General features: G+C 61.2%; 4 protein-coding genes across 4 annotated transcripts in view; all 4 read left to right on the top strand.

Annotated features, from left to right (window-relative positions):
• LOC105822589 (hemoglobin subunit alpha-1-like) overlaps positions 1-4,050 on the top strand; it is a 5,924-nt gene extending 1,874 nt beyond the window's left edge. The window contains exons 2-3 of the mRNA XM_012659591.1: positions 3,531-3,735; positions 3,882-4,050. Coding sequence (XP_012515045.1) covers positions 3,531-3,735; positions 3,882-4,010 — 334 coding nt within the window. The 3' untranslated portion in view covers positions 4,011-4,050. The remainder of the gene's footprint in view (positions 1-3,530; positions 3,736-3,881) is intronic.
• On the top strand, positions 966-3,411 carry HBM (hemoglobin, mu). Its single transcript, XM_012659565.1, is given in 7 exon segments — positions 966-1,061; positions 1,220-1,384; positions 1,386-1,427; positions 1,560-1,602; positions 1,605-1,677; positions 2,092-2,120; positions 3,242-3,411. Coding segments are annotated over 7 exon segments (618 nt in total).
• A 2,118-nt stretch (positions 4,051-6,168) lies between the features above and the next one.
• Positions 6,169-7,013, top strand: HBA1 (hemoglobin, alpha 1). The gene is made up of 3 exons (XM_012659590.1): positions 6,169-6,301; positions 6,425-6,629; positions 6,776-7,013. The coding sequence occupies exons 1-3, from the start codon at positions 6,207-6,209 to the stop codon at positions 6,902-6,904; spliced, it is 429 nt and encodes a 142-aa protein (XP_012515044.1). The 5' UTR covers positions 6,169-6,206; the 3' UTR covers positions 6,905-7,013.
• A 1,911-nt stretch (positions 7,014-8,924) lies between these two features.
• HBQ1 (hemoglobin, theta 1) lies at positions 8,925-9,631 on the top strand. The gene is made up of 3 exons (XM_012659592.1): positions 8,925-9,019; positions 9,108-9,300; positions 9,458-9,631. Exons 1-3 carry the CDS (start codon positions 8,925-8,927, stop codon positions 9,602-9,604), a joined length of 435 nt encoding a protein of 144 aa, XP_012515046.1. The 3' UTR covers positions 9,605-9,631.
• Positions 9,632-10,472: the final 841 nt, after the last annotated feature.

Genomic DNA, 10,472 nt, shown 5'->3' on the forward strand with positions numbered 1-10,472 from the left:
CGCGCCCCGCAGCTGTTGTCCCACTGCCTGCTGGTCACCGTGGCCGCGCGCTTCCCCGCCGACTTCTCGGCCGAGGCCCACGCCGCCTGGGACAAGTTCATGTCCGTCGTGTCCTCTGTCCTGACCGAGAAGTACCGCTGAGCGCCGCTGCCCAGACCCCCAGAACAGGCAGCGACCCCTCCTCTGCCCCTCATTCTTCCCCCTGTTCCTCCACGGACTCCCCAATAAAGGAAGAGGAGGAAGCTGTCTGGGTTCTGCGTTCTCAGTGTCGGGGTGGGGAGCCGAGGAATGGGCTGGGAGGTTTGCAGGAACGCGTTTGACCCTGGAGCCATCCCTGGCCTGGAGGACGCTTCGAGGGCTCTTTGGGGAGGTGCTTCCCCTTGAGGACCCCAGAGTTGCAGCCCGGAGGGAGCAGCGCAGCCCTGCGCCGGGCCACAGGGTCTCCACGGGTCCTTGGGTCAGAAGCGCGTTTGCACCTCTCTGCAGCTTCCCAAACCGCCCGAAGATTGTCACTTCAATCAGCGTATAGGGAGCGTGTCGGGAATCAAGGGACGTTACTCAGACTGTGGTCCTAACTCCCGCGACTCTGGCAGCTGCGGAGGTCCCTGAGGCTGTTCCCCTCCCAACCCCTAAGGGAACAGGGGGCTTCCTGCCCTGTGTTTTCCCTGGTTCCCTCCATGAGCTCCCTCCTGGCAGAACTTTATCTGAGGGGAGTAATTACAGACCCCCGCTACAGGCTGCAGCGAAGGCGCCCACGCACAGCGGTGCCAGAAACGCAGGGATCCGCGAGGTCGTGGCCTCCAGGTCGGCGGGGACCGCGCTGGGTACGTTTCTCCGCAGGAGCTGAGAGTCCCCGAGTTCCCGCCGCGCTCGGGCCCATACGGGCGAGAGGGGCACCCGGGGAGGGCCCTATACGGGGGCCAGGGTGGCGGGCGCAGCACCCCCGAGCGCGTCAGGCCGGCGGCATGCTAGGCGCCCAGGAGAGAGCCCAAGTCGCGCAGGTTTGGGCCCTGACCGCGCGCCAAGAGGCGCGGTTCCGGGCGGAGCTGTGGCTCAGGTGTGTGGGGGCGCGCTCCGGGACCTCAGGGAGGTGAGACAGGGGTGCTGGCTCGTAGACCGCCAGGACCTACACAAGCCAGGCGGGCGTCCCCAGGGCTCTGGCTGGTGCCGGCGTTAGTGAAACCGCACGTAGCCGCCCTGGCCGCTCGCGACCTGAAAGCTCTTCACAGTGCACCCCAGGACCAAGGCCTCCTTCCCGCACCTGGGCGCCTGTCTGCACGAGCTGCAGCTGGTTAGCCACGAGCCGCGCACGCTCGCGGCGGTGGGTGCGGCCGTGCAGCACACGGACAATTTGCGCGCTGCTCTGAGCCCGCTGGCTAACTTACAGCGCACACGCTGCGCTGCGTGTGGACCCGGCCAACTTTGAGGTTCGGGCCCTTTCGGGCCAGGGTAAGGGTCCAGCGCGCCCCAGCAGCAGCAGCCCAGAGTCGGGGTGGGGTGAGGTTCAGGGAGGAGTTGGTGGGGGGCAGACGCCTTCTCACTGGCCCCGTCTTCGGCAGCTGCTAATCCAGTGTTTCCAGGTGGTGCTGGCCTCCCACCCGGAGGAGAGTTCACAGTGGAGATGCACGCCGAATGGGACAAGTTCCTAAATGGCGTGGCTGTGGTGCTGACCGAAAAGTACCTCTGAGACCTGTACCTGCAGACCTTGGTCTGTGCCTGTCAATAAACAGAGGCTTCAAACATCTGGATCCTGAGTGTGTGTGTGTGTGTGTGTGTGTGTGTGTGGTCTCTGGGGAGCGGGCAAGGTGGCCTCACTGTTACTCTGTAGAGAAGTTTGATTCCCCTCTGCAGGGAGCCTCCTAGAACTCTTTGATGCCTGCAGCAAAGGTGTGCTCCGCTGTGGCAGGGGAGTGCCACAGGGCAGAGAAGCGCTCAGATTGAGGAGGGAGAGTGCCTTCCTCTTCAACTCAAATCCGGCACCTGCCCATGCAAGGCTGGAAAAGCACATCTGCGTTCACTCCTTCACTCACTGTTCCCGCGTCCCCACTGCACGCTGGCACCTGGTGATGGGAACCCTCACCCCTTTTACAGAGAGGAGGGCGCTGAGGCCCCAGGGCCAAGTATGTGACCTCACACCAAGCGGAACTGGGGCCTGGGCTCCTCCTATCCTCACCCTGTTCCTTTCTACTTCCTCCCCTGGGACATGCTCACTCTGCAGCAAACCTGTGCTAGCCAAGTCAACTGCTTCCTCCAAACCGCATGACATGTTGGGGGAGAGCGGGGAGGAAGTCCTCAGTAGCCACAATTTGGCAGACAGCACAGCTCCAGCTGATTCACACCGACAAGCTGTATGACCCTGGGCATGTCCCTGAGCTCTCTGAGCCTCACCCAACAGATGAAAAAACAATACCAGACTCACTAGATCTTTGAGATTGTAGTGAAGGGTGAGTGCCTGGCAGGCTCATAGCCACCCCACCCGCCTGCGCAGCCCAGCTGCTGCATCTCAGTATGCAGGTCCCCTGGCCAAGGCCCAACTCCCCCAGGTCGCCCTCCTCTCTCCCCAGGCAGGACAGGAGCAAGAATCGTAGGACTCCACCCAGCTTTGCAGACAAGGCTGAGGAGTGATGAGGACCGGGAACTTACAAACTCTGAATGAGGACAGTTCCTCGCTGGACAATTGAAGGTCTGTGTGGGAGCACCGGCCTGCCAGGCAGTCAGTGCCCAGGTCTGAACACGGGTGCTGGAAGCTGGGCCCTGGAGACAGTTTGGCTGAACTGCCCCCGCAATTGGTGCCAGCAACCTGTTACCCTGCGCTGCCTGGGAGCACCAGTCCACCAGTGGGGAGAGGAGAGCTTGGAGAACTTGACCCCATGTTACCTCCTTCACCTCCACTGTTTACACGGATAATTATTAATAATAATAGCTATGCGAAGTTTGGTGCAAAAGTGGCTTGTGTTTCAATTTGGAAAGGACTGCGCTTCTCTCCTCAGCCCAACAAATAGGCACCCCCAAGCTGCCCTGGGTTTGGGTCACATGTGGGGGCATTTTGGGTGGAGACGCATGGGAAACACAACAGGGTCTCTGCAGGGGCAGGACCAAGAGACACAGAGCGGCCTTGGCCAACCCGCCCAACCCTACTCCCTCTGCTCCACACTTTCCTGGGCTGGGCCCCTCTATAGCACCAACTGAGCCAATAAGCATAGCCCAGCAGGGGCATTGAGCCCCCGCCTTGGGCATAAAGGCTTGGAGCTCTGCCTGCTGGGCACATTTCTGCTCCTGACCCAAACTCAAAAGAAACCAACCAAGGTGCTGTCTGCTGCCCACAAGAACAACATCAACAACATCAAGGCCGCCTGGAAAGCGACTGGCGGCCATGCTGGCGAGCGTGGCGCGGAGGCCCTGGAGAGGTGAGGACCCTTCTCTCCCTGCTCCGACCTGGAGCCCAACACCCGCCCGGGGCCCACCGGCGACCCCTCACTGCCCTTGCCCTGGACCTAGCCCCACCCCTCACGCTTTGCTTCACCCGGCAGGATGTTCCTGTCCTTCCCCACCACCAAGACCTACTTCCCCCACTTCGACATGAGCCACGGCTCCGCCCAGATCAAGACCCACGGCAAGAAGGTGGCCGACGCACTGAGCAACGCCGTGAACCACCTCGATGACATGCCCACTGCCCTGTCTGCTCTGAGCGACCTGCACGCACACAAGCTGCGTGTGGACCCGGTCAACTTCAAGGTGAGCAGCCAGCCGGCTGGGGAGGAGACACCTGGGGATGGAGGGCAGCAAGCCTTCCTCAGGGGCAGAGCGCGGGCGAGTTTTCCAAGGGGGAGCACAGGCTGCAGGCTGTGGCCCCCACGCGCCCTGACACTCCCTCTCCGCAGCTCCTGAGCCACTGCCTGCTGGTGACCCTGGCCAGCCACCACTCGGCGGAATTCACCCCTGTGGTCCACACCTCCCTGGACAAGTTCTTTGCTGCGGTGAGCACCGTGCTGACCTCCAAATACCGTTAACTGGAGCCTCGGTGACCTGTGTCCCCTGCCCCTGGGCCTCTGGGCCTCTGGGCCAGGCCCTTCTTCCCTCTTTGCACCTCACTGCACCCCCTGGTCTTTGAATAAAGTCTGAGTGGGTGGCAGCCTGTGTGCCTGAGTCCTCTCTGTCAGGAAGGTGCCAGGGTTGGGGGTGTTTCTCCTTATCTCAGACCAAGGACCTCTCTGTAGCTGCATGGGGGAGGGGAGAGCACTGAAAAAGGAGGGAGGAGAACTGAGGGTTCTGCTCCAGAGACGGTGCCAACCATCTCCTGTCTGGGAGGTGCCAGACCAGCAGGCAGTGGCTCAGGACCTGGGGAGGAGAGAAGGACATCCAGAGTTCCTTTTAGGGGAAAGACGTAGGGAGTCCTAAGAGGGACATCCTCCTTTGAAATCTCCCTGACTGAGCTCAGTTAAACACACTCTAGATGAAAACAAAGCAAAGCAAAATCAACAAATATAGGCTCTTCCTGATGCAAAGGCAGGTGCCTGATTTCCCTGATTCCCACCAGTCCTCCTGCCAGAAGATATGGGTTGGGGTGAGTGTCCTGGCCCCACTACACTTCCTCTGTCACAGTAACCCGGGAAAGCAGCCGGGGAGTCGGGGAAGGAGAGAGGGGGACGAGCTGTGCATAGCAGACCACCTGCACTTGGGGAAGCTCATTAGCAGAGTACCTTGCCCTCTTGCTCCTGCACTTCATACGGTACATTAATAGCCCACTGAGCGCCCATCCCTGTGCCCCCCCAGCTCACTATCCCCTTTCTCTGGTCCCCCTCCCCAAGGCCTCTGGGATCTCCCAGTGCTTCTGCTAGGAGTGCTGTGAGCAACTTCTGGAAAGGTCGCTGTCCAGGTGTTGTAGTCCTGGGCTTTGCAGTGGGATGTTGCACACCCCACCTGGCTCCGCAGCTGCCCTGGGAACAGCACTTCCAGCCCAGCCCGGACCCCAGAGCAAGCCCACCCTTGCACACGTGGGAGGACGTACCAATACTTCTCACCCCCTTTCCTCCTCCGTACCCTCCGCCCCCCACTAGTCCTAGGAACCACCCTCTTCACTAGCAGGGACTGTACTAGCGGACACCTGCCCCTTCTCACGGCTGCACCACAAGGCACTCCCTTACTCACCCTGCAGGCTCTGGCCAGCCTCATCACCCCCAATCTCCCCACCTCCATTCTCCAGCCACAGGGCCCTTCTCTCCCCATCCTTCCCCGACTCTGAAGCCAAGCCTCCCCCTACTCCGCCTAATACTTATCCTTGTCTCACCTCCTCCAGGAAGCCCACCCTGATCCTCAGACTAACCCAGGTCCCCTCAACCTCACCAAGGCCTCTAGCAAGCTTCACGATGGTCTGTGTGCTCCTGTGATTTGAGGACTGCCTGTGTCCCTCAGGTTGAATGCTCAGGCCTTGTTCAGCCTGTTGTTTATCAACTTAACCACCATTTCCCTGCAAGTCCTGAACCAAGACCACTGGGCCAGGGGGGAAAGAGACAGGCACTCACACAATCACACAGAGGCCTCGAATTGCGGGGGCACCCCTGTGAGTTCATGACCTGGGGCTGCAGCAAACACCACCCCGGGGAAAGGAGCTTGAATCTGGAGCCACCCACCCTCGGCCCGTGAATTTTGCGCCTGAATAGATATCTGTTCCTTCCCTGTGACCGTCACTCAATCACACTCGATGACTATTCGTGGAAAGAAAGGGGGCTGGAGGACCCGAGGCCGAAGGAGAGCAGGAGGGACGCCGGCAGGAATTCTTGAGCACGCGCGGGCAGCAGCGTCCCTGTGCGCGCGTCTCTCTCCGCCCCGACGGGGCGCAGCCTTCCTTCCTTCCCGCGCACTTGCCCACTCCTCCCTCGATTCCGCCCCAGTTAACACACGGCCAGCGCGTGCCGAGCTCAGGCCCGCGGCGGGTGGGACGGGGACGCTCAGCACCCGAAGGCCCAGATGCGAGACGGGGAGCCGACGTGCCCGCCCCCCCAGGCCCGGCCCTCCGCGGTGGGCGAGGACGCGCTTCCGAGAGGTGACCCCGCCCCTCACGTCCCTGCGGTCCCCGGCGCCCGCTGCGCGCCAGCCAATGGGCACAGCCCGGCTGGGTGCGCCCCGCGTGCCCGGGGCATAAAGGCGCGGCGCGCTGCCCGCCGGGCGCATTTCTGGTCCTGACCCAGACTCAGAGGGAACCAACCATGGTGCTGTCTGCTGCCGACAAGAGCAACATCAAGACCGCCTGGAAAGCGATTGGCAGCCATGCTGGCGAGCGTGGCGCGGAGGCCCTGGAGAGGTGAGGACCCTTCTCTCCCTGCTCCGACCTGGAGCCCAACACCCGCCCGGGGCCCACCGGCGACCCCTCACTGCCCTTGCCCTGGACCTAGCCCCACCCCTCACGCTTTGCTTCACCCGGCAGGATGTTCCTGTCCTTCCCCACCACCAAGACCTACTTCCCCCACTTCGACATGAGCCACGGCTCCGCCCAGATCAAGACCCACGGCAAGAAGGTGGCCGACGCACTGGGCAACGCCGTGAACCACCTCGATGACATGCCCACTGCCCTGTCTGCTCTGAGCGACCTGCACGCACACAAGCTGCGTGTGGACCCGGTCAACTTCAAGGTGAGCAGCCAGCCGGCTGGGGAGGAGACACCTGGGGATGGAGGGCAGCAAGCCTTCCTCAGGGGCAGGGTGCGGGCGAGTTTTCCAAGGGGGAGCACAGGCTGCAGGCTGTGGCCCCCACGCGCCCTGACACTCCCTCTCCGCAGCTCCTGAGCCACTGCCTGCTGGTGACCCTGGCCAGCCACCACTCGGCGGAATTCACCCCTGCGGTCCACGCCTCCCTGGACAAGTTCTTTGCTGCGGTGAGCACCGTGCTGACCTCCAAATACCGTTAACTGGAGCCTCGGTGACCTGTGCCCCCTGCCCCTGGGCCTCTGGGCCTCGCCCTTCTTCCCTCTCCGCACCGCACCCCCTGGTCTTTGAATAAAGTCTGAGTGGGTGGCAGCCTGTGTGCCTGAGTCCTCTCTGTCAGGAAGGTGCCAGGGTTGGGGGTGGGCAGTATCTGGGGCAGGAACTCTAAGGATCTCTGCAGCAGGTGAGGACAGGAAAAAGCAGGGGACAGGAAGGGTGGGAAGAGAGGGGAGTTGAGCTGTCCAGAGGTCACTGCTGAGGATACAGTGGAAAACCGGGTGACCCTGGAGTGCTTTTCTGCGTTTATTTTCCCCTTCCTGCGCTTTAGTCCGGGACTTGCAGATTCAATGGACATTTGCTGAAGTCATGAATTCGTTCCCCCCCCCTTTACGTTTCAGGGCACACACACACACTTGCACTAAGAATTGGCTGGCCTCCAGTCTGGGACCACCAGCTCTCCTAGGGCTCCTGCCAGATGTGGGGAGGCCAAGGAGGTCCCACTCCTTTCCAGCTGGGCTGAATCACCCCTCTCCCCTGCTAGACTCCCTAAAGCCTCCCAAATACTTGCAGAGTCTAGAAGAAATTGGGAGTGGGTGATGCAATTGCAGATGTGAGACAATTCTCTGAAGGTGCCCCTTTTACCCTAGTGCCACCCCAGGACGATGCTCACTCTCAGACGCTGATGTCCTGGGGCAATCAAGGTCAAGAGGCCCAGTCTCGGGACCCAGCCCAGCACCCTCTCAGCTGGCCTGAGGCTGTTGGCCCTGCCCAAGTAGGGCAGTGGAGAGGCATCCGAGGCCAGGGAGGCCTGCCCCCCTCAATGTGCTTCCTCTCTGTCAGTCAGGCCCCCAGTGCCTGGGGCATCGGAGGGAAGGCTCAGGGTGCCCAGGCCTGGCGGCCATACAGCCCCAGCCCTCCACTGAGAGCAATGTCCTTTCTTCCCTGGGCCCAAGAATCCTCCTTGGAAAATATTTAATGGCAGGCCCTCTGCGTCCGTTTGTGATGCCCTTAGCACAGCTTGTGGCACATACGAACTGTCAGTAAGAGGCCATCTTCATTCTTTTGTTGGGAAAAATGGAGGCCTGAGATAAAGGTCAAAACACAGCACGTGTACGTCAGTGCATGAATGGTAAGCAAAATGTGGTGTATACACACAGTGGAACGTTATTTCGCCACGAGAGGGAATGAACTGCAGGTAGGATGTGGCTGAAACTTGAAAACATCATGCTCGATGAAAGCAGCCAGACACAGAAGGCCACATACTGTGTGACCGCACGACATGAAATACCCAGAACAAGCAAATGCACAGAGAAAAAAAGCAAATTATTGGTTGCTAGGGTCTGGAGGAAGGGGGTTGAGGAGTTACAGCTAGTTTCTGTCTGGAATGATGAAAAAGTTCTTAACTAGAGAGTGGTAAAGGTTACACAACAGTGCGCGTGTACTTAATGTCTGAATTGTACACTTTTAAAAATGGCTAAAATTGTAATTTATACTATCCGAATTTGAGCACATTTTTTTAAAGAAAGATATAGAGTGGTACCTGGCACAGAGTGAGTGCTGCATGGGTATCTGCTATTATTATTGGGATACATCCTATACATTCGATCAATATTCATTGTCCTGAAAGGAACGTTTGGTATGAGCCAGTCACCTGACATTTGCCATCCCTTTAACTCTCATGGCAACCCCAAGAAATTGCTATCCTCGTTTTATACAGAAAATAAGAAAATAGACTCTGAGGCAGAATTAACTGATTTCCAATGCCCAAATCCATGCCAAAATTCAGTGTTATCTCATAATGATAATACATGTTAATATTATTTTTCATACAGTAAACACTTAACAATGAAGGGCATCAGGGTCCAGGGCGAGTCAGAGGGCCCCAGGTCGGAGCCGGAGCGCGGCGCGGCGCCCCCTCGCGGCCCGGGGGGACCCCTGGGCCTCTCGGCGGGGACGCGGGTGCGGACGGCGCAGACGCGGGCGCAGCGGAACGGGCGCGCCGGGATGGCGCTGTCTGCGACCGACCGGGCGCTGGTGCGCGCCCTCTGGAAGAAGCTGGGCAACAACGTCGGCGTCTACACGACCGAGGCCCTGGAGAGGTGCGGGCGAGGCTGGGCGCCCTCCCTTGGCTCGCCTGCCGCCCCGCTCCCGGCGCCCGCATGCGCCTCAGCCTCCGTTCCTCCCCAGGACCTTCCTGGTCTTCCCCTCCACCAAGAGCTACTTCCCCCACCTGGACCTGAGCCCTGGCTCCGCCCAGGTCAAAGCCCACGGCCAGAAGGTGGCGGATGCGCTGACCCTCGCCGTCGACCACCTGGACGACCTGCCCGGCGCCCTGTCGGCTCTGAGCGACCTGCACGCGCGCAAGCTGCGCGTGGACCTGGCCAGTGACCTGCCCACTGCCCTGTCTGCTCTGAGCGACCTGCACGCGCGCAAGCTGCGCGTGGACCTGGCCAGCTTCCAGGTGAGCGGCCAGCCGGGCTGGACCCGCTGTTGCGGGGTGGGGTCCCATCGGGGCAGGGTGTGGGGGGACGGGTGAGCCACCCCTGTCTCCGCAGCTCCTGTGCCACTGTCTGCTGGTGACCCTCGCCCGGCACTTCCCCGGAGACTTCAGCCCGGCCATGCAGGCTTCGCTGGACAAGTTTCTGAGCCACGTGATCTCGGCACTGGCCTCCAAATATCGCTAAACCGGGGTGGGTGGTCGCGGGACCCCCCAGCCGCCCCCTCCCCTGAGGCCCCAGTGTTTCAGTAAAGCCCCCCAAGGCCGCAGCCTAGTGCTCGTGTTCTCTCTGGGGGCAGGACGCGACCGAGGGCGGAAGGTGCCGCCCTCCCAAGGGAAGGGTGGGGGTCGGGGAGAGGCCTGAGCCTCCGGCCCCTCAAATGATGGATTGGGGCGCGCCCTGTCCTGCCCCTCCGCGGGGGCGACCGGAGGGCGTGCAGGCCGCCCCCAGCGCCGACAGACCTCGAGCATCTGGTCCCAAGTCCCATGTCGCGAACGCCGCCTGACACACCGTGCCCCTTGGGGCACAGGCCTGCGACTTCGGCCCCTCAGGAGCCGGGCAGTAGGTGGGGGTCACAGGCTGCCCCGGGTGGCAGCCCCGGTCCCCATCCTTGCCCGTCCCCAGGGCTGTCCCCTTCGTCCTCCTTCGGGCTCACCTCAGGTCCGGGGAAGCTGGGCCTGGTGCCATCGCAAGAACCCTCGCCCACCTGGAGCGGAGGGCGGCGTTGCGGATGGCGCGCGGGTCGGGACCGCGGGCACAGCCTTTGGGAACATGGGGGAGCGGCGCCCCCTGCCGGCGCAGGGGCCCCTGCACAACCGCGCAGCGCCTGTGGCGGGAACTGGGAACTGCGGCGAAAGCCTTGTGGTGGGAGGAGGCGGGTCCAGTCCCGGAACCGGCCCAGAACCCTGTCTTCACCCCACACCTCTACAGAGAGAGAAGCTGGAGCTTTTTTTCCTCTTTTTTTACATTTTTCCTCATAAAATCAATCACGGTCACTGCAGAAACTTCAGAAAATAACTACTCCTCTTACTGCGCCTGTGTACCCCAGGCCCGG

The sequence above is a fragment of the Propithecus coquereli genome, unplaced genomic scaffold (assembly GCF_000956105.1).
Source record: "Propithecus coquereli isolate 6110/MARCELLA unplaced genomic scaffold, Pcoq_1.0 Scaffold621, whole genome shotgun sequence".
Classification (NCBI taxonomy): Eukaryota; Metazoa; Chordata; class Mammalia; order Primates; family Indriidae; genus Propithecus; species Propithecus coquereli.